At 30.8% G+C, this 23,175-nt stretch overlaps 5 protein-coding genes across 13 annotated transcripts; 3 read left to right on the top strand and 2 right to left on the bottom strand.

Annotated features, from left to right (window-relative positions):
* The first annotated feature begins 1,268 nt into the window (after window positions 1-1,268).
* LOC116847495 (transcription initiation factor IIA subunit 1) lies at window positions 1,269-7,314 on the top strand. 4 transcript variants are annotated; one of them, XM_032822569.1, is made up of 7 exons: window positions 1,269-1,578; window positions 2,408-2,618; window positions 3,709-4,068; window positions 4,395-4,603; window positions 4,699-4,845; window positions 4,913-5,002; window positions 5,099-7,314. In XM_032822569.1, exons 1-7 carry the CDS (start codon window positions 1,555-1,557, stop codon window positions 5,204-5,206), a joined length of 1,149 nt encoding a protein of 382 aa, XP_032678460.1. In that variant the 5' UTR covers window positions 1,269-1,554; the 3' UTR covers window positions 5,207-7,314. The 4 variants fall into 4 exon arrangements, with proteins under 4 accessions (XP_032678460.1, XP_032678458.1, XP_032678459.1 ...); XM_032822567.1 differs by having other exon boundaries at window positions 3,670-4,068; XM_032822568.1 differs by having other exon boundaries at window positions 1,272-1,578; window positions 3,679-4,068.
* A 1,648-nt stretch (window positions 7,315-8,962) lies between these two features.
* LOC116847496 (peroxisomal membrane protein PEX13) lies at window positions 8,963-13,674 on the bottom strand. Its single transcript, XM_032822572.1, has 5 exons — window positions 13,213-13,674; window positions 11,406-11,714; window positions 10,962-11,209; window positions 10,690-10,875; window positions 8,963-10,428 (listed from the first exon to the last, which is right to left on the bottom strand). The coding sequence occupies exons 1-5, from the start codon at window positions 13,275-13,277 to the stop codon at window positions 10,070-10,072; spliced, it is 1,167 nt and encodes a 388-aa protein (XP_032678463.1). The 5' UTR covers window positions 13,278-13,674; the 3' UTR covers window positions 8,963-10,069.
* Window positions 13,675-15,400: 1,726 nt separating this feature from the next.
* On the top strand, window positions 15,401-18,289 carry LOC116847497 (NADH-cytochrome b5 reductase-like). Of its 4 annotated transcripts, none has more exons than XM_032822576.1 (5): window positions 15,401-15,658; window positions 15,974-16,306; window positions 16,452-16,686; window positions 16,752-16,963; window positions 18,083-18,289. In XM_032822576.1, exons 2-5 carry the CDS (start codon window positions 15,991-15,993, stop codon window positions 18,271-18,273), a joined length of 954 nt encoding a protein of 317 aa, XP_032678467.1. In that variant the 5' UTR covers window positions 15,401-15,658; window positions 15,974-15,990; the 3' UTR covers window positions 18,274-18,289. The 4 variants fall into 4 exon arrangements, with proteins under 4 accessions (XP_032678467.1, XP_032678466.1, XP_032678465.1 ...); XM_032822575.1 differs by having other exon boundaries at window positions 15,401-15,769; XM_032822574.1 differs by having other exon boundaries at window positions 15,402-15,658; window positions 15,860-16,306.
* On the bottom strand, window positions 17,038-21,555 carry LOC116847493 (E3 ubiquitin-protein ligase FANCL). 3 transcript variants are annotated; one of them, XM_032822565.1, is made up of 8 exons: window positions 21,426-21,555; window positions 20,254-20,378; window positions 19,833-20,169; window positions 19,642-19,749; window positions 19,309-19,556; window positions 18,951-19,140; window positions 18,625-18,849; window positions 17,038-18,401 (listed from the first exon to the last, which is right to left on the bottom strand). In XM_032822565.1, exons 3-8 carry the CDS (start codon window positions 20,154-20,156, stop codon window positions 18,306-18,308), a joined length of 1,191 nt encoding a protein of 396 aa, XP_032678456.1. In that variant the 5' UTR covers window positions 20,157-20,169; window positions 20,254-20,378; window positions 21,426-21,555; the 3' UTR covers window positions 17,038-18,305. The 3 variants fall into 3 exon arrangements, with proteins under 3 accessions (XP_032678456.1, XP_032678455.1, XP_032678457.1); XM_032822564.1 differs by lacking the exon at window positions 21,426-21,555 and adding an exon at window positions 21,011-21,152; XM_032822566.1 differs by lacking the exon at window positions 21,426-21,555 and adding an exon at window positions 20,641-20,769.
* Window positions 21,417-22,170, top strand: LOC116847498 (transcription elongation factor 1 homolog). The gene is made up of 2 exons (XM_032822577.1): window positions 21,417-21,562; window positions 21,941-22,170. The coding sequence occupies exons 1-2, from the start codon at window positions 21,447-21,449 to the stop codon at window positions 22,071-22,073; spliced, it is 249 nt and encodes an 82-aa protein (XP_032678468.1). The 5' UTR covers window positions 21,417-21,446; the 3' UTR covers window positions 22,074-22,170.
* Window positions 22,171-23,175: the final 1,005 nt, after the last annotated feature.

The raw sequence follows: 23,175 nt of genomic DNA, 5'->3' as shown, positions 1-23,175 counted from the left end.
CAAATATCAAATCTTTTTTCAAGCCGCTACTCTTATTAACTTTAATGGCTCCTGCACACAGGGGTGCGTTCGAAAACATCACCCGTGTGTATTTTGTAACACTCAGATCGTTCGAAAACCCCTAGTGGGCACACTGACCATGCGACCATGGCTGTTCGAAAACCGTACTCCGTGGACCACTCGTGTGACTTTTCTCCACTCTCTTTTGCGCGGTGTGAATCGGTGGAGATGGTGGAGAGTGCGCAAAGAGTGCAATACAGTATGAAATTACTAAATTATTTATGGTTTTTTGTTCTTCGAAACATTCGTACAACCATTAGCCATCACGGTAAGATAAAAAATTTAAATACAGCAGTGTAGGTTAGCCAGGTTTAGGTTTATTTCTATAGTGATGTATATTGTCAGAATATTGTCTTTAAATATAAATAAAGCTTATTAAGCTTTTTGTATTTTATAGGTTCTGAAATTTTCTTACGAGATACGAGGCACGTTAAAAGTCACGAATCAGTAACAATTTGTGAAAAAAAATGGAAAATTTAATCTCGGGTCGTCATATTTTATGCATGGATATTTAAAAAAATATACAAAAGGATGACAAGGGAAATGTCTATATATACGATGTTAAAGGTAAGGAGTAATAAATAAGTTTATAAATTTCCTTAGGCCTGGTGCCCACGATGCTAGAAATCGATCCGAGTTCTCGGACCGAGAAATATATAGCCAATTAACTTTCCAGATAACTAAATTATAAATTAATAATTACTAAATTAATTAATTAATTAATTACTAAATTTATTAATTTATTATTATTTTGCTGAGAAGCAATTATAGCTAAAGTCGAAATACGCTTTCGATCAGCCATTTTGTACAACACATATGTAGGCACAACACACATGTAATATGTCACATTGAGCATTCTTCCATGGCTGTTCGAAAACTCCTCTCGATACCAACTCCACTAACCCCACCAAGCCCATCCACCACAGCCACTTTCCGTCGTGGACTTTCAGTGTTTTCGAACGCACCCCAGGATGCGGTAATGCTTGCCGCACGGCGGAAGTTCGCGCGACAGCCAATCAATATGCTGCTTTCCGTAATAACCTTCTAGCTCTTATGGAAAAACAACATATTGATTGGCTGTCGTGCAAACTTCCGCCGCGCGGCAAGCATTACCGCGTCCTGTGTGCAGGAGCCATTACGCTATTTCTTTCTCCATCTGAACACACCCTAATGGCACCCTCATTGGCTACTATTGGAACAATGTCGGTCGGACATCTTGCTCGATGTAAACTTTCCATAAGACATGATAAAACCGTCAGTCTTCCGTGATATTTCGTCGATGGTCGAGTAGATGGGTCGTTGATGTAAGCGAAGCAAGTCGCTGGTTATTCGCAGCAGAGTGTAGTGGGACGGTTATTGCTGCACATATACGAGCAACTGCAAATGGTGATGCTGTAGCGTATCTTTTAGAAGAAAAGACTTGTCAGCTACGTCGTATTCCCGATATCGCTTCCTCTGTTGAACGTACTTTTTTTTTCAACCTTGTGTGCCACGATGTCTCTCAGTCACAACACCGTGGTGAGTAAACGAATGAACGAATTGAACGAATTTGAACGAATAAATACGATAGAGGGGAGAGGTGGGTTTGTACCGCGAAAGATCCGTCGTCAAGTTTTTCCTTTGTGAATGAGCAATTTGCTTCTTCCCAATGTTTGATCCTCTCCAACATCGCCCGGAACTTATGTGCTTCATGAGCCAAAGTCGATTTTTCTATCTCTGGCTGTCAATAGCGAGTACTCGACACATATTGACAAACTGCTGCTAACCTCACACGTAGACTGGGTGAGAAAAAACAGTGTCCTTGTAATTAATACAACACGTTCGGCCAAAGATATTTAATCCTTTAAGCAGCACAGACTACGACACGCGGCATTATATTGACATTGGTTGTTTCAATTTCTGAGTATTACTGTGTAGTTCATGTATTACTCTCAGATATCCAAATATTTCCCTTATAGAATCCTTTTAAATTGTTACATTATATTTATCACAATTTTTATTATTAGGCAGAGATAAATCATTTGAGTTAATATAACATTGTGATAAAGTTAAAATATTGTCCATATGGTTCTGTGTTCTGCTATTTGTTCGAGCAAGTTGAAAAGAAAACTCAAAATTTTTACTTTCTGGAAGCTCAATTTCCTGAACATTTTAGAGTTTAAATATGATATTTGAATTATTCTAATATAGCGATAAGTTTTTAATTATTTAATTTATATTTTGTGTTATTTATTATATGTTAATTATTACACATCTCTCTCTCTTGTTCTTTTAAGTTTATGATATATGTACATATAAAATTTTTTTCATTAGTGTCAGAAAATTAACCTTATTTGACTATTTACAGCTAAAACTATATAATACTGTGATAGAAGATGTAATATCTGGAGTACGAGAATCTTTCATAGACGAGGGTGTAGATGAACAAGTTCTGCAAGAGTTGAAACAGATATGGGAAACAAAATTACTATCTTGTAAAGCTGTGGAGATGAATCCAGATCCACCAGAATCACAAATTCCTCAACTCAATCCGCTCAAAGCTATAAGTATCAATAAAGGTAAATATACCAATAAAAGTTAAACATTAGCTTTTTATTACAACCATTACAAGAATGTAACCTGCACAATGCTGCACACAAAATATCCAGTTAATGGTTGATATTCTGAATAAAAAGTACTCTGAATAAAAAGTTTGTTCTTTTTTATTGAATTAAGTTATATATTTTGTCATTAGAATTAAATAAGTGTATAATATAGCACTGAAGGGAAAGGAACAAAGTTTTATTATAATAATAGTTCAGCTAAAAAGAACAGACGTGATACATGTAATAACAATGAATAACACCTTGTAAATCATGGATGAGAACTGGAGAACATTCTGTATATAAATTATAGTATAATTATATAGGATGTTTGATACAAGAATTTCCAAAGCATGTGTGTAGAGCATGTCACCCTGAGTAAAAAATCCCTATCATTTTTTAAACAACCATATAAAATTTTAAGATATTAAACGCGACTACCTCTTAGCGATAGTGACTATGGGCTGACAACTGAAAGTGGAGTAAGAATGCGAGCAGTGCGGAGACAATTGTTTTTCGACATATTGTGAGCGTGTTGCTAAAAACCAGTTGCAAGTCTCAGCTATTTTCAATGAGATCACACCTATGGATCTCGTTCCATAACATTGCACTCTCTAGTTCACTAATCTTTTATTAATATCTTGAAATCTTTTACATAATTACTTAAAAAATGATAGAGGATCTTTTCAGGTTTATATATTCTATTTGCTCATGTGCTTTGGGAACTTTTGTGTCAGACATCCTGTATATGTCATATATGAATTTTGTCTTTGTATGATTACACATATTATTATATTAGTCCACATGGAAAAAAATGCTATTGAATGAAGAAAGAAAGAAATAGTTTTATTCTACTAAACGTTGACATCATGAGCCACTAAAAAAATATAAATATTTATCTTAATTGTACAACACAATTTTTTTCAGTATGGGCATTTTTAATTACATATGATTATATACTATTTGCATATAAAGACGAAATTCATATATAATTATTTTTTTACTACACATATATACATGGCATCAGCTTCTGTAGGAAATCATTATATACAAACCGGGAATTCAGTATCGACGCAACCCCAGCAACAACCACAATCAAAACCACAAGTGCAGCAGCCGCAACAACAACAGTCTCAGCAGCAGCAGCAGCAGCAGCAGCAGCAGGTGCAACAACAGCAACCACAACAGCAGCAAGCGCAACAGCAGCAGCAACGACCTACGCAACCTCAACAGCACACACATTCTACAGCAGGGACAACAACATTGCAACAACATTCGTCAGCGCCAGTGCAACAAGTGGTCACTACTCCTGCCGCTGTACTCGACCGACAAGTGCCCATCCAGATCACCTTGCCGCCCCAAACTGGCGTTCCAGACGCTCCGCAACGGATTTTAACTATACAAGTTCCTGCATCCGCGATTCAAGGTGAAGATGTGATAAGATGATTATACACTTTAATACATTAATAATAATCAAATTGAGTGTAATCAAATATATTAATGAATACGTTATCGACAACTGAGACGCAGCGAGGATTACGATTCTTGTATATTTTAATTTGCGTAATGTAGAGTTATATATTTTTCTCATATTAAAAAATTAATCAAAATTACTTTATGTAATATAGAGAATCTTATCGTGGTTGATCTTCATTCGTATCATTGCAAAAGTAGATTAACGAGCAATGAAATCGAAACGTATTAATCAACGAGATAAATAAGGAAAGATTGCATGTTTTTTTTTTCTTTCAGAGAATCAGCTGCACACGATTTTAACAGGTCCTGTAATTTCCGCCGCTATGGGTCTTCCAGCGAACTTGGCTTCGACCTTGCTACAGCAACATGTAAATGCTACACTACAGGGGCAATCTACGTTAGCGCCATTACAAGTGAATCAACCTATTCAAGTGGTCACACAAAGTACAAACAATATTGTTACACAGAGGCCAGTACAGAGTCAGGTAATGATTTAGTTTAGATAATGGACATAATAAATTCATGTGGTATGTACACATTACATGAAGAATATAATGTAATGTACTTTGCTTGCCAACAGCAAAATAACATAGCTCAATTAGACGGAGCGGCGGGCGACTCCTCCGATGATGATGACGAAGAAGAAGAGGAAGACAACGATGATGACGATGAAGATCTTGATGATAAAGAGGAAGAGGAGAACGATGATGCGGCAGCTCGTGAAGAGGTATACTTTCAATAAACTTTTATGCTTGACAGTTTGAATTGGCTCACGTAAAATCTCTATCTCTCAGGATCCCCTAAATTCCGAAGATGATGTTACCGACGACGATCCAGCGGATCTTTTTGATACCGATAATGTAGTCGTATGTCAGTACGATAAGGTACGGCTGTGACTACGTGGAAATGTTAAACTTCAGCGTATCTTTACAATTAGGTAGAAGTAATTTTTATTCGTACTTATGTCATTCTTCTTTCAGATCACAAGGAGTAGAAACAAATGGAAATTTTATCTGAAAGACGGTATAATGAATCTAAGTGGGAAAGATTATGTGTTTCAAAAAGCGAACGGAGACGCTGAATGGTAATTCTAAGATGTGATGTGAATACCACAGTAAACTCGACTCAAGGATGCTAAGCAACTTGATTATGTGTTCATATGAAACCGCATTTCCTGGTTAATATGGGATGTGCCGCTAATAATTCTACGATGATTATATGACATTACATTCGAAATGATAATACAGGGGAACAACGGCAAAAAATTATTATTATAGTTATTATAAATATCACATTTATGCATCTTTTGTTATCCTAATCCCCTCTATGGACAACATGACACTCTTTTTCGGAAACATCGGATATATACTGATTTCATGAATTCCATTTCTTGAAACTAAGTCGATTGTAGAGATAAGAGAAATCTTCATTCACTTGTATCTTTATGTTCTCAAAGATAAATCGCGTTATCGAAGTCTTTGATTGATACTTCCGTTAGTCTTTTCAATATTTTTGTTAAACTTCTTGCTAAAATGAATTCAGCAACAAGTTTAAGAAAAGCGATATATCGTACAAATTAGCTTCAATCTTGTTGCGACAAAATAATATTATATTGCGTAAACTATTTAATAAGTTGTTATACAGTTAAATGGACCATAGAGGGTTGGTACTTTCTCTTTTGTGCATATGCGAATTACACATACGCTGTCCAAGTTATACACAAGAGTCTCCCACTGTTATATAAGTTATACATTCGTCGTATATTAATGTAACACGTTCGTGGACGCCGAGATTCCTTCTACAAGACAGCCACGGCGAATGTAAGCTTCCCCCGGCAGAACTTTAGTGAAAAGGAAGTGCGTGATGTGTTTACCGAAACACCCATATCGATTAGCTCTGGTTGTGTCGAGAACCGCTGATAATGAACATCACTGATAATGATGTCAAAGATTATACCCTGTATACATATATATATTATATATATATATATATATATATTTTGAAATCCTCGATTACGGACTTTTTCACATGAAGTGTAAATAGTTTTAAGGGACTGCAAACTACGGCACATATGTGATGCTTCGGAAAGAAAAACGTGTCTTATATTGTTGCAAACATAATAAACTCGTTTGCCATCGAAAGACGAAAGATGATGGTTTGGAATTTAGAAAATTAATATGATGTTCTACTCAGGATTGATTCGTTCAAGAAGCGATAAAAAAAAGAAATCAATTGTTACGAATGTCTGACTTGAAATGTATTTTATTTGTCTGTAAATAGTAATTGTTTTAAGCACTTAAAAAGCCATCATTCCAAATTTAATTTCCAATTCTTCATCTGGAATATCGATAAGAATATATATAATTATGTTCGCGAAATTAACACACCTGAGCTCATTATAATATCAGATTTACTTGAACATCAAATCAGATTAATCCAAACCACTTCAGTTATATACGCTGTAAAATTCATCAGTTAGCAAATTTTATATTATATGCGCCGTAAAACGTTTAAATAGAGTCTATACTGTGTATGTTTACAAAGATTTATCTATAATTTATAGAGAAGATGCAACCTGTAAAATCTTCTTGTTTTCTTGCATCGTTAAAATTAATTAATATTTAAGTTATAGGATCATTCTTTAATTGAAGAACGACGATATAAAAAACTCTGTTAAAAGGGCTTATAATTATATTACAATCATGAATACCATAAAATATAACAGTTATGTCATTGTACAAGTGTACTTTAAATGTTGATACATTTTGAAATCTGGATTATATATTTTAAATTGTAAGGCATATATATTTTTTGTTATTTATACTGTCGTTTATACTATCAATCAGCCAATTGTAAGTCTCTAATTTCTTAAGGTTACCAAAAAGCACTTATTTTACCAAAATTGTGTTTTACTAAAATCGTATATTACATGAAGATATGATGGCAAGTGTTCTTCGCTAAATATTATGTTATCTGCGTTATATCGTTCTTCGTATGCCTTATATCTTGAGTTTAATTTATAAATAAAACCTCTTGGAATTTGGAAAATAATAAACATTTAATGAAAACATTTTTCACGAGCGTGTGTATGTGTATTCTTGTAATCACATTCAGCACATTTTAACTGAAAAGCTTTCAGGCAACTGTAATCTTTGAAACAAACAAAGCGTGTTTAAATAAATTTTGCTTTACCTTATGTAACAAAAATTGTTAATTTCCTGTAAAAATGTAATAAATTTAAAAAGATACTGACGTTGAAAACTTTACCGACAAAATACTGACATTTTTCTGCGAAGTTTATGTTGTATTGGTTATATAGGATTACAAATGATTTTACGTAAGTACGAAAGTAGTGTAAAATAAATAGGAGCATTGCTTAATATCTGACGAAAATCTTAAAAAAATTTTTTAATATAAAATGTCAAGCTATCAGCGTATGATATTTGCCAAACTCCAAAAGTTTGTACATACCGGAAGTGTAGATGTTCCAAACAGAAAAAATTTGAAGAGCATTGTTGTACCTTTGCATCTGAATTCAGAAGCTTAAGAATATCCGAAAAGTTTGTAGAAACATTTTTACACATGTGTGATTAGATTTTTCGCTGAATATAATAAAACAACACACATTTATATAAGTTCTGTATGTACAAGAAATATAAAAAGAATAGCGTGATTGTGTTAGTAACGATCGTCTCTGTGTATCGACATTGTTCGAGTTCGTCATTGGCTTCAGCATCCCTCAGTTAAACTGAGGCAATATCTTACAGCATGGATACATGATTAGACTAGATAATTTTTTTTTACGATTTTCATCTGCATTTTAACCAGGAGAAATTATAGTTTAAAGTTATCTTCTTCCCGTTAAACGGGCATTTTGAAGAGTAAAGATACCGTATGAACTATTCTGATACTTCTTACCTTTTGCGATCGTATTGTGGCAAGTGCATAGAATTCGTCTTTTCAAATTGATAATTTATAAATCATTACATGATCATGTAAATTATGTTCAGATTTTTACACTAAACCATTGTGTTCTGCTAAACTCTAACAGTTAATTTTATATATTACTTATTATATTAATTATTAATACACATATTGATTGCATGTACACACATATAGATGTAACTTTGTGTAAAACATTTATAAGATCAACGTCGTATATAAAGAGTCAGTAATAGTAGTTTTGGGTTCTATCACCAATAGTCATGATAGGAAATATAGTTAGAGATACTCAAGTTATCGTCTTCATTTGTATATCCATTTTTCTTTTGATTTTTCTACTGTTTTTTCTAAATTGTTTTTGCTCTAATTTCATCAATAAGGGAAGTAGCTTTGATAACGTTTGTTTCTTGTTGATTGACAATATTCTTTAATTTCTTTGTACTGGACATATATACATAGACCGAATATTACACACACACACACGCACACACACACACACACACACACACACACACACACAGAGAGTGAAGTAAGAAGTTGACACTTTAAGACAAAGTGAAGAAAAATTACATTATTTCTATTTCTTTTTCATTCTATCATACGGTAAAGAGAGGGTCGTCCACTGTCAAATGCACAATGACAGCTATCATATGCTAAGTACAACATGATACTGAATTATAAAAGAATGAAGTCGTAAATATATTTATCTCGAATATAATGTTGATATTCACAATATTTTATATTGTATACAAATTGTCTTCGCACTTTTCACTTTGGAAGGACGTTGATAATAATTAACACAAGCAACTTAACAATATAAAATATTTATTACATACATATTCCTGTATAAATCCCCAATAAAATGTGTATTGATAAGTATGCTTAATAAACACAAGACAAAATTTACAAATGTGAGATATTTATTTTCAATTACTTTATCTATGTATTATGTAGCAAAGTGCATGGCACAATTGTGTATAAGTTTTCATAAATTATACAACATATTAGTGTAATTTTTCATATTTCTATGTGAATCACTTTAATACATTTATTGGACAATGACAATGAAGAAACTAAACAAAGTTTCTCATTTTTCTCCTCAAAAATGAATAAACAGATTGACATAAAATATAAAATTTACATTTTGCAAGTATACGTTCTGACATATATAAATTCTGATCATAATAATAAGTTAAAACTTTAAAGTTCTTATTTTTCACAAAATATTGTAATTAAAATTTTTATATTACACATCCAATAACTTCATATGCTGATATGATTATATTGCTCTACTTAATTTTTAATCCTTTGCACTCGGATGTCCCCTCAAAGGGGACATCGTAAATGTGGCAAATATGTCTCCGAGTGCAAAGGGTTAATTTAACTAGAATAAAAATATCAGTTATACCTCTCTCTTCTAAAGATACAAATATTAAGAAAATTATACTCTATAAAACATCAAATAAAAGGTAAAATATTTTATAATATGAAAAATAGTGATATCATTTGAATATTTAATATAAAATAAAATGCAAGAAAATATTGCTAAAAAATTGCAGACTCTTGAATAGAATATCTTTATATTGTGGTATTTGGGAAATGCTTCCTGAGCTTTCTTTTTATTTTTGCTAAATACAATGTAATATATACTTCCTTGCAGGAGAATTGATCAATTTAATATAATTAATTTAATTTAATTAATATCTAGAGTAAATACAACTTTATGTGTTTCGTTTCCCAAAATTAATTTTATCAGAAACAAAACATTGAACATATTATATTCGATATATTTTTTATTTTTTCATGTTATTTTATCTCCTTGGTTGTAATATCAATGATAGTTCGCTCCCTACATGTGCTTTATATATATTTAATAATATCTCAGTCATATGTATAATATAAAGGTAAATAGTATGCTTTATGCTTTCAAGATTAACGCAATGCTGAATCCGTTTACCGAAACGAAATTATCCCCAGTACATTTGGAAAGTATGTCATCTTAAATATTGTTAACTAGTGGATTCAGATACCATATTTTCACAAGCGCTATTATCAGATATTTGCTTAGAAGCGTTTTCATTTTGTACAACTTTTTGAGACGCAATAACAGTTTCGTCATTTACTGAATCTACTTTTTTCACCTGTCCTGTTATCTGTATATAGTTATTAGGTACTAAACCGACCATTTTACCATCGGTGGCTATTAACCAACCTGCCGCGTTTTTAGATTGTAACGATTGTGGTGCCAGCCATATCTTCTGACCAACTGTCAAATTCAATTCCTCATTAGAAACTGACGCGAAATCGTATAACGCATGTGCCACTTGCACAGGATACCGGCTCTTCAACCAACTTTTTGGATTATTAACTGTAAATTTGTTTAATATGTATAAGATATTCTCATATTTATACTATCAGTTTTATACAGAAGAGTGTAAGAAAATGTATTTTAAAAGATATCAGAAACTAAAAATTATTACGGGAAAAAATTTTTAATGTAAAAGATGTTTAAAAAATATATGGAATATTCTAATAAAAATAATTATAAACTTTCTGTTAAGTATAGGACTTTGATGACAAAAAAGTATTAAACTAAAACAATTGTTACTTGTAAAAATATAGTCTTTACCTTGTATTTGAATCTGCCTTACATTACTCATAATTTTAAGAATTAAATATGGAATGATGGCAAAAATGATGACAAATAGAAAACTTGTATGCCATGTGAGAATAGTTGTATATCCTTTTCCTTCATTTATTTTTGATATAGAATTTTGCCACAAAATTTCATCTAGAGTGTCTTGCTTTTCTCGACCTATGTGAGGAAGCAATAAATATTTAAAAAATAATTGTATACTATATAAATTTAAATGTAAGTTTTTAATTGTATGTTAAGTTTACCAAACAAGGCTAGAAGTTTGTTATAAATCCATTTTAGTAGTCGAATTAAACTGAATGTGCTTAACAGTTGTCCGAATGTTGATCGCATTCTGCCAGCATTATCTACTAAAGATTCATATGCTCGAAACGAATTTAATAGGCCATAGTGTGTTGATTCTGCTATTGCTGTGATAGATGCGAATGTATTTAACACAGATTCTACTACATTAACAACTGGTCTCGTAGTTTCTTCGACATATTGCTGAAAGCTAACATAAAACAAATCCTTTTGGATAAAGCATGCATTTGGAGAAGCATGGAGAAGACTTTTTCTCCAGATAAAAGTTTAACAATTTTTATAATTTTCTAATATCCCTTTCTTATATATCTTAATCGTTAAAATTATTATTAAACTTGTAAATTAAATATACAAATTAAATAATATTTTTTTCATCAATAACATACCTATTTACAACATTTCCATATCCAAATAGCCCATGGTTATTATGCATGGGCATATCATGATAAAAAACCTGATTGCCAGGATAATTGTATCCACTATAATTTCTGTAATTGCCTATGCCTCCATATCCATTGTTTAAATAATTAAGGCCAAATGGTCTGTATGTATTATATCCTGTATTATATCCTGTATTATATCCTGCATTATAACCTTCTACAGGAAAGCGTGGTGGCAATGGAGGTGGCATTAGAGGTGTTGGAGATGGATTAGTTGTAGGAGTCTGAATAGTAGACTTATATTCATTTGACATGCTGTAATACAGATTTAAAAAATTTTACTATTATTAGTATATGCTCTTAATGAAAATGCAAAAGGTGCAAGAGGTATGTCAAGTAAAATAGAAGACAAAATTATTCAATTTCAAATTAATAATTTTTACATATTAAATGAACTACAATGACTCAGTACTTTTTTAGACATCTAATGAGGATTTTTTATTAATACCCAACCTTTTTAATTTATTAGAAAATTTAATTTAAGAGTTTAATAGAAAAATGACAATTTTTTTTGTAATTATCATGTATTTTATTATCGTATAATATATGTGAATCATTGATAATCAATTATATATTATATTAAATTTTTTCATACGCTTTGTAAATTATATATATAATCTCTGTTACATATTAATATATATTAATATATAAGTTTTACATATTGATATATAAGTTTTTAGGAAGAGTATCAATAAAGGAAGTGAGTATTAACTAAGGAAATAACTTAGACAGAGATTGTTAACTTGGGAATTATGGATCTCTCAAAGATTCTTAAACAGATTTTAGAGAAGACCTGTAAATTTAAAATAGAAAAATATTCATCCTTATTAATCTTATTAATCTCAAAGTAAAATCAGCAAACATACAATAAAAGCATACACAATAAACAAAATAAATTTAGTAAATTTATTTCTCTTTCAATAATTTGATTTTAATAGAATTAGTTTCATTTTTGTAATTTTATCTATTTTTGCTTCATATATTTAGATATACTAAACTAAAGAAGAATCTATAGACTTCATTAGATTGCCAAAATGAGATCTGTACAAAATAGTTAAAAACCTTTGATCCAAATTGTTATATGTATACTGACTAGATTTGAGAAAAGTACTTTTTAAAATAAACTAGCCACTGTTGCTTATAATCTATTGCAAAAAATAGTTAATTACTCTTATCAATAACCATTTTGAAAAACAAATTGTTATTGTTATTATGATTAAAGAAACTAGTCATTTTTAAGAGGACTTCTTATTTTTATATTCTTCTTATTTCTATTACGATCTATATATATAAGTCCATATATATCTGACAACTCTTCTTCATGGATATGAAAATTGTAACAACAATATCTAAAATAACATATAAAGTAACAATGAAAGTAACAATGAAAACAATGAAAGTAATGGTTGGATTTATCATAATTATTTAAGAAATATAATTGTATATTAATGCTACTATTAAAAAATTGTTATTAAGTTGTTAGTGGAAGAAAGCAACTTGTCATATCAGTAACTTCTCAATATGATATATTACCTCTTAATATAATATATATTTAAACATATACAAATATGAGCATGTGATGTTTTAAATACACAAATATACAAATTTACAAATATTAAATATGAAGTAAATATACAAATATACAAATATGAGTATGTTAATGTTCTAAATTATATTTACAATTTTTATAAAAAAATATATTTAACTGATTACTTAGGTTATCAACGTATGTTGACAATGAATATAATTTTACCTTGTTGACATGGGAGGAACGTTATGCAGCTGAACGTTATTTGTTCTGTTATACCCCGGTGCCATTGTTTAGATCTCGATATCTAGTTTAGTTTCAAATATTTATGTTGAAAAAAATTAGCACACGTATAATGATCGTAATGACGTATATATTTCTTATACCGATACTCAAAGTTCACGTAAACACTACTAGTAGACTATCGACATTCGGCAGCTATAAGTGCCATGACTAATGAAGTTGGAGTAAGGTTATTTTGATATTTCTCTCTCTCTCTCTCTCAATATTAGTTTAAGGCAATTTTACAATTTTTCCCCAACACCATTCTAATTGTTAAATATGAATTAAGAATTTGAATTATGAATTAAGTATAAATTAATATTCTCCGAAAATAATTTCGAGGATTGTTTCCAAAAAAAATCTTATAGTCTGTTCTTTTCAGCTGCACTGCTGAACTGGTGCAATAAGTTAAAGTGAGACAAGTATATGTTCTCTCACTCTAAATTATTGCACCAGCTCAGCAGTGCAACTGAAAAGAACAAACCATTATGGCTCCTGCCCACAGGACGTGGCAACGCTTGCTGCGCAGCGGAAGTTCGTGCGACAGCCAATCAATATGCTGCTTTCTATAATAACCTTGTAGCTCTCATGGAAAAACAACATATTGGTTGCATTCAGCAGACTCAACAGTTGCACAACAGTTGAGTAATTTGTCAATGTAATTGGTCTAGATTTAGGGATCTAATAGCAAGAACCAATAATCGTTGATTGCTCACTGAGCGCTTTTTCTACTGAATGCGCCCATTGATTAGCTGTTGCGCGAACTTCCGCCGCGCGGCAAGCGTTGCCGCGTTCTGTGTGCAGAAGCCATTAGATCACGTCCAAACAAGTTTGGACATGTCTATGCGCCACGGCTGCACTGTTTTGATATTATATAGATACATTTATTGCAACCACTCACTAAGCGCTCAGTGAGCTTTTACATCTATGATTTGTCTATATTTTTAAATCTAAAAGAATATGCCAATGAAATACAAAAATTTACTAATCGCCCGTCCACTTGAAGTTAAATGCCCGTATTCATAGATGATCCTTATCTTAAGAATTAAAGAAGCCTTGTTGGAGAAATCCTTATTTGATCAAGACTTTGTTGTTTCATAATAGCTTGGTTTACATCGTGCACTTGATACGTGTACTAAATAGTAACTTTCTATTAGATAATCTTAATATCGACGATATATATAAACAACGGTATATTAAGCTGGTATAAAACTCAAGAAACCTCAAGAAACATCAAGAAAACGTATTGTATTGATTGAACGCGTTGCCGTTGATATGCATTGTCAATATTAAGATTATCTAATAGAAAGTTACTATTTAGTACGCGTATCAAGTACACGATGTAATGCAGGATTCACACCGCGTCCGACGTACGACGTACGACGTCCGATATCCAATAAAAGAATAGCTTTTCAATGGAGAATTGAATTCTGTATTAGGAAGCTGTTCTCCTATTGGATATCGGACGTCTTACATCGGACATCGGCCGCGGTGTGAATCCTGCATAAGACTGCGTTCAAAAACACACACTGGCTTGGTTTACATCATGCACTTGATACGCGTATTAAATAGTAACTTTCTATTAGATAATCTTAATATCGACGATACATATAAACAACGGTATATTAAGCTGTAATAACTCATCAACAAAACGTATTGTATTGATTGAATACGTCGCCGTTGATATGCATTGTCGATATTAAGATTATCTAATAGAAAGTTACTATTTAGTACGCGTATCAAATGCACGATGTAAACGGGAGCGTCCCAATTGACCACGGTACGATTGGACACAACTAACCGATGAAAAGAATTATCTAGTGAATTACTAGGTTGAACCAATCATTACAATCTGTGTCCAATTGTATCGTGATCAATCGGGTCCCACCCGATGTAAACCAAGCCACTGTGTGCACACTACTAGACGATAGCCGTGGAGTGAGCGAAATACAAGAGTGAGGTAAAGGTTAGGCGACAGTTTTCCGAAAAATGGAGGGGATAATGTTGGTACCAAGGAAAATCTCTACACAATATAAGTTAAAGATCTGTTCTTTGTAACTGCACACTGCTGAACTAATGTAAAAAGTTAGAGTAAGAAAACGTATACTTATCTCACTTCAATTTATTGCACCAGTTCAGCAGTGCAGTTAGAAAGAATAAATCTTTAAATTATATTGTGTAGAGATTTTCTTTGATACCAACATTATTTCCTTCACTTTTCGGGAAACTGTCGCCTAACCGAGGTAAAAAGATAGGGAGAGTACTCGAGTGACGTTCCTGAACGCAACATAAACCAATATATAGGAGTCTGTGGGTTGAACACGTTCGGACTTGTGATTTTTTGAGAAATGTACCTTTTGGTACCTTGGTGAAAGGACTGTAAAGAAAGGTCTGAATCCAAGTAAAATAACCAGAGACAACTGAATGAATCATGTCTAGATATTCGTTTATTATGATTGATTAACGATTAATTGACAAAATCATCCGAGATTTTTTTTAGGTTAATTTGTTAATATGTAACTCATTATTTATCTATATTTTAATTTTGTTTGACTATTTACATACTTTTAAATTATTTAAATACTTTTAGTGTTGTTGAAGACAATTGTTGAACACAGTTTCAAGTTATCATACGTAAACATTTAGATATGATGTGTTCGATACGAAAGTATCGAAATTAAAACTGAAATGCTCGATTTTGTAGAAGAAAGATTCTATTAAATGATAAGAGATGATAAGAGTTTAAACTTGTTTCAAATGAATCTACACAATTACAACAACGATCATTACAACAATGACAGTGATGATGACAGACCTAAGACACCATTGGAACAAGATTGTTGTGGTAATGGTTGTGTACCATGCATTTTTGATGTTCACAAAAAATTATTAGGCGAGTGGGAAAATAGAAAGGCACAAGATGTAAAAGTTAAAATAAATAGTAATTTATTATCCCTCCTATTATATAAAACATTTGTTATTGCGAATATAACTGAAACTTCAGAAGACTATATTTTAGTTTACTTAGAATATCAAGGTAATGTTGCTATATTAAACTTTTTTACAAAATTATAAAAATTTTATTATATAATTTCATTATTGAAGTGTAAAAATATCTATTTAAGATATACTGTGATTAAGAACAATATATCTAATGCATATTATTTTTACATACAATATAGAGAGTAATATACAAAGTAGTATGAATTTGTATATCACACCTGGCCAATATATCATGCTACATTTCTGGTGTATGTCTCGACCATATACACCAATTATCTGGTCCAGAAAAAGTTTAGTTCTCTTAGTAAAAGTGTATAAACAGGGTGAATTTAGTACACGCTTAAAAAATGCACCACTGGGTAGCTCAATTGATGTTAGAGGCCCATATGGGGACTTTAAATATGAAAGCAACAGGTATGTACAGTACATATGTGTGTATAAGTAAAAATTGATTTTCACACAATTTTATGCATCAATAGTTTTCAACAGATCATCATGTTCAGTATTGGCTCTGGAATAGCTGCACTTTATCCTATAGCGAAAACAATAATTGATAATGAGGCAGAATTAACAAAAATACATCTTGTTGCTGGATTTCAATCTGTTGCTCATGTTCCTCTGAAGAAAGAACTGAGATACCTAACAGATTATTGGAATTTTAAATGCACATTACAACTGTCTCAGTTAAATGGTATACTATTTAAAAAAAATTTTACTTGCAGCTATGAATTCCTTTAATTATTAAAAAACAAAACTCCAAAAATATAAATAAAAAAACACAAAGAAGGGCTAATAGGTGTTCAGGCACAGTAATTTTAATACCGTAATTTTATCACTATAAAACCTAAGGAAATAGATGAAAGTTCTCTATGTTGGGAAACCAAGTAATTTATTGAACATTAAAAATAAAACGTCAAACGGTTTATCCGTGGACCCTCTTCAATGTTACAAGTAATTTTAAATAATGAAATATTAAGAATTTAACAAGACCTGAAGATTATTCGTAACCAAGACTGGGAGGAAAGAATTAAGACAAAAATTATGGAAAACTGTGTTAAATCCTATCTTTATCGAAACATGCCTTCAACGTTCGTAACAAATCATACACTATGTCCAAGGTAACTTGCTAACGGTTATTCGGCCAAACTGTAGGGACCAAACCTTAAGGCAAGAACGATATTATCGACGGTAATCATTCTTGCCTTGAAGTTTGACTACACTATGTCCAAGATAACTTACTAACGGTTATTCGGCTTTATCTTTTAGTTTAAATTTTACGCAAATTTTATTTGTTTGGTTAGACAATATGACCGCCGCACCCTACTAAGTGCTTCTGCAAATAACTTCATTGTTATGGACGTTGAAAGCATGTTTCGACAAAAATAGGATTTAACATCATTTTCCATAATTTTTGTCTTAATTTTTTTCTCTCAGTCTCGGTTACGAATAAAATATATCTTAAGGTCTTGTTAAACTTTTGGTACTTTATTATTTAAAATTATATGTAACACTGAAGACGGTCCATGGATGGACTGAAACGTTTGATGTTTTATTTTTAATGTTCAATAAATTACTTGGTTTCCCAACATAGGGAACTCTTACCTATTTCCTTAGGTTTTATAGCACTAAAATTACTGTACTTGAACTCCTATTAGCCCTTCTTTATTTTTAATTCCTATAATATTTTATTCTTACAAATGAATGGAAATGTTAATAATTTATTGGTCACTTAAACGATTAAAGTCATAATGTTAGTATTTCAATTACAAGATTGTTGCAAAATAAATTTTTTTGAATAATTCTCTTTTAGACGAAACAGTCGGTCCTCATGGTCTCCATATAAAAGTCGGTCGTTTGAGCAAACTACTAGTTGCTGATTATCTTCAATATAATGATACAAGGACGACATTGATCTTAATATGTGGAACTTCAGAGTTTAATCAATCTATGAAAAAATGGGTCCAAGAAATGAATTATACTCACATACATATATTTGAATAAAGTATAAACTGATAAATTGGAAGAAGTTTAAGTTATTTAATAGAACATGATATTTTCTTATTGCAATGTGGACAGGTGCCATAGATGTGACCAAATACAATTTGGTTCTCGCCATTCATCTGTAACCACTATGAAAAAGATCATTATCTTTAATATCGACAAATATTTAATTTGATAATAATTAGCAAGTATAAGTGCATTCTATTTACTCATATGTATGTTATCCCAAAAAATATTTAGACTATATTAATTTATATTAACTTTAAATTTCTATCGTTTCTATCGTATCGTATTATTTTGAGATGTATTCTATAATAAGCAAATTACTTTATATATGTTACGATTACGTACGAATGATAAACATGCCGAGTGGTAATGTTTCATGCATTTGTTGTTATCACATATCTTATCTGGCAATTCATTATTGGCATCTAATTTTTCACAAAAACATATAGCGCAACCTCGATTGCCAACAATAGCGTTGTTGTCTTCCAAACTCTCCTGCTGCTCAGGGAAGTCATACATATTTAACAACATCCTTAGATTTTCTAAAATGCTACAACGTGGATCCCAGTTCTACAAAATAACATTGTAAACTTTTAATTATGCATAAGTAAATTGTGATAATTATTACATTTTATATTGCATTTTATATTGCATATAATTGCGAAACTTACAAAAATATTATTGGAAACATAGTCTGTTTGTTTCTTCACCTCACTGTCACTGCCTAAGAATTTAATTTCTGGCAAAGCAGTAGGTTTTAGTGGATTTATTATAATAGTCACAGATATGGATTGTGACAAGTGAATACGTCTGTGCATGTGGCTCTTATTTGGCTCCAATGGATCAATCACCCAGCAGTTCCTGGCAAAAAGATGCTTTATGATAAAATATTTAAGTGCAAGTTTTTCACAGTTCAACAATTTTATTAATAAATATTGAAAATATTTTCATAAATTCCTTATAAAAATCTTCTTCAAATATTAGTTTTGTCTTCTAAATATTGTAAACATTAGCAACCCAAGTACTTACTCATCAATTTCTTTCAGTTGCTCCCATGCTTTCTCCAACAATTCTACTTGCCACTTAAACGTTGTTATTGCAACATTCAACTTATTTATATTTTTTTCAAAACTTTCAAAGGCTGGTATTTTAGGAAAATCAGAAGATATGATTTTCCAAGGAACTTCAGTATTTTCATCTCTCTCCAATGTAAGAGATATGTCATTTAAAGATAATTTAATAGTTTTTAGTCTATCATCGCATGATACTTGTACATCCTTTAACACAACACAAATATTTTATCTTCAATAATATCTAATTGATTTAAAGATTTATGAAGATACATTCTACAAATATACTTACAGATGGATTCAAAAGAACTGCTTTCAAGTCTTCCATAAAATTACTTAAAGATAAATAGTTCATATGACTTTTATTATGTTTATTATGTTTATTATGTAAATGTTCACCCTATTTATAAATATAACAATCATAATATGATCATCATTATATATAAAAGAATTATTAAAATAATTATCTATCTATTTACTTACAATGAGTGATTGTAATTGTGTTAGAAATAATGGTACTCTTACATCAGTACTCATTAATTTCTTTATTTCTTTATTAAATTTTCCATTACGTAACAAAGCTATTGTTGTGCCAAAATTAATTTGTGCATTTTGAAGTAATGGATAATTTGGCGCAATCAGTTGTAATTTTACTCTGAATTGTAAGCGACTCCATGTAGGAGAGGGCAAATTTGGAATAATTAAAAAGCCTTGCAATGTGATGGGTGATTTTGACACTAATACCATCTCTGGATGCCAAGTCGACAAACGGCAGTCTGGGATAGTTTCAATGTGTTTTTCAGACATCACGAGATAATTTCTGAAAGATATGGACTATAGTCAAACGTTATTGAATAAAATATTTTCATGATTAATTTTTACAAGACACCAATAAAAAACTTACAGTAGCGATGAACAAAAAAGGCATCAAATTACAATAGAACTTGTTATTCACCCATCTCTTTATAATTTAAACTAAATAGCTCTCAAATAGCATTCAAGATTTATTGGTGCATATTTTTTTTATATCTAAATAAAATACAAAAACGTATATTAATAAATCTTGAATATTTATTTTTTAATTTAGCAGGTAAAATGTGGAAATGCTTGCTACTCTGTAAGAAACAATGCGTAATCTCTCTCAATATATTAGTCATTTCTTTTTACTCTTACGGAAAATTACAAGTTTTCGGAGAGATTCAAATTCGAATCTCGAGAATTCAATTTTTAAAGAGATTGATTACAACATATTTGAGATAAATTTGTGCAAGAAACGAATTTGTAAGTTTACCCAATGAACTTTGCAACAAGTTGACAATTTGAGTTTAAAACGCGGTTCTATCGAATAACCTTGAGTTGCTAGAGAAAGCTGTTAAAGGGGGATTGTCATCTCTATCGCGCGTAATTCCAAAACAGAAAATATCGGGTTATAAGTATCTCGATACTAATCGATACATTAATTAAGATATGATTAAAAACAATACATAGAACTTTTTAAAATTTTATTGACTACGATTTATTTAAAATTTATTATTGGACTATTAGCTTATAAAGAGGTTAGGGCGATAAGCGCGTAATATATAAAAGAATGTAACATGTTAAAGAGACAGAGAGCACAATATTTACTTTGGCTTGGCTGTTTGTAAATATATGTTACCTACTAGTATATTATAGAGTTCACTGGAATGTATAATTTTGTTTCTCTTATCTAAAATTCATGAAAATAAAAAGCGCAACCTAAAGCGTAAAACAACCTAACCTAACCCAACCCAAACAGGCACAAAAGCAATTGCAATCGGACTGATTTGTTGTTTTACATAATTTGTCGCTTGATTGGCTTAACAATAGTCGTGGTGAGAGTTTCAATAGATTTGATGAGAAATACCCTCAATCGCGTTTATTTAGAAACAAAAATATTAAATTTTATGTAGAAACTAAAATAGAATGTATTTTCAACAGGTTAAACATGTCTACTTTTATCGTACATAAGTAGAAATACAATACGATATAGCTTAATAGAGATTAGTAGAGGTGTTTACATAGAAAGAAGAAGAATACTGAGTGAAGTACACGTACTTTTTTGTCGTTCACGACGAGATGGGTCGACGCAAGAGCAAACGAAAACCACCTATTAAAAGGAAGGCTATTCAACCACTGGACACACAATTCAATTGTCCATTTTGTAATCATGAAAAGTCATGTGACGTTAAAATGTAAGTATGTTGAAAATTCGTGCTTTCATTTGGATAACGAAATATTATACTTGTCGCATTTCATCAATGTTAATATGATTGAAACAAGTGTTTGACATGTCAAGTATTTGGGATAAGAATGCAAATTTTGAATGTGTCCAGAAAGCCTAATACAACTATTGAGTGATTATTGCTTCTAATATATTGAGAAGATTAGATCTTGGATCCATGATATATCTAAAAGAATATTCTAGTGACATTGAACACTTATTTAATCATGTTTTCTGAATACAATCTTTGTCAATCATGTTAATTTTAATAAATTCTACTATCTTATGTCAACTTAACAAATACAGAAACTTAAAAAATTTAAATTCTACTTTTTTACCTATAATACAGGGACAAGTCGAGAAACACAGCCAAGATAACATGTAGAGTATGTTTGGAGGACTTTCAGACAACGGTGAACCTGCTCTCAGAACCTTTAGATGTATACAATGATTGGATTGATGCTTGTGAGAGTGCTAATTGAGAAACTATCAATTATACTGTCTAATAAGATATAAAAAATAAGATTTCTGTACATCTACATAACAATATACACAAAAAATCATATATATTAACTTTAATCTGATTTTTCAAAAATTCCTTATATTGCTTATATTGCTATAATAGTTTTGCGTATATTGCTTTGTGGACAAAATATATTCTTTGATATAATGCTAAAGGTTGCTATCTAATATTGACAGTAATTAACAGTAATTTACAGTTTTAAACAGTAAATTTAATAATTAGTAATATAAAAAAATCTCAGATTGACTTTAATTTGAGAGAAATAATTAAAATTTTATAATAATATAATAATTATAATTATATGATTGTACATTTAGTCTAGTAGTATATATATATATATATATATATATATATATATATATATATATATATTATATATATATATATTAGGAATGTGATGAAACTGAAATTTTATCATGATCATTATGATTATAAAGTATAATCGTTTTCATTATAAATATCATTTATTAAACAGTTATTTTTACTATATTAATTTAGGAAAAGATAATATGTTTCTTAAACTATATATCTTGTATAAAAAGTGTCATAGTATTTTGTTCAGAAATGTGGTTTATTTGCATTGACATTAACGTTTGCACAAGATATATATATTTATTTGACACTCAGAAAAACAGAAGCATACTATGTATTTGAGATTTTCTGGGTGATTTTAACTTTGTGATTAATCGAAAATCTGGAAGACCGCTGGATCACTGGAGATCATTGAATCTGTTTCTATTGCTGAACTAGTGTGTACTTTCAGAACTTAAAAAGAGGCAGATACATAGAGTCTGTTTTCTATTACTGAACTGGCTGCACTAGTTCTCTTTCATCTTTCTTCCATCAAACTTTATGTATATCAAACTTTATGTATATCTGTCTCTTTTTAAGTTCTAAAAGTGTACACTACTTCAGCAGTGTACAGAAAACAGATCTCTTGATAAAACTCAGTGAAAGAAAGATGAAAAGGAACTGTAGAGAAATGCAATCACAGTTCAGCAATAAAAAACAAACCCACAATTCAAGATTAATGTATCAAGTCAATATGTATTTTGATATAT

Source organism: Odontomachus brunneus, unplaced genomic scaffold (genome assembly GCF_010583005.1).
Source record: "Odontomachus brunneus isolate Ranch 3 - 2012 unplaced genomic scaffold, Obru_v1 Obru_scaffold_078, whole genome shotgun sequence".
In the NCBI taxonomy this organism is placed as follows: domain Eukaryota; kingdom Metazoa; phylum Arthropoda; class Insecta; order Hymenoptera; family Formicidae; genus Odontomachus; species Odontomachus brunneus.
The sequence above is the reverse complement of the archived record's forward strand: the minus strand, read 5'-3'. Positions and strand labels throughout refer to the sequence as shown.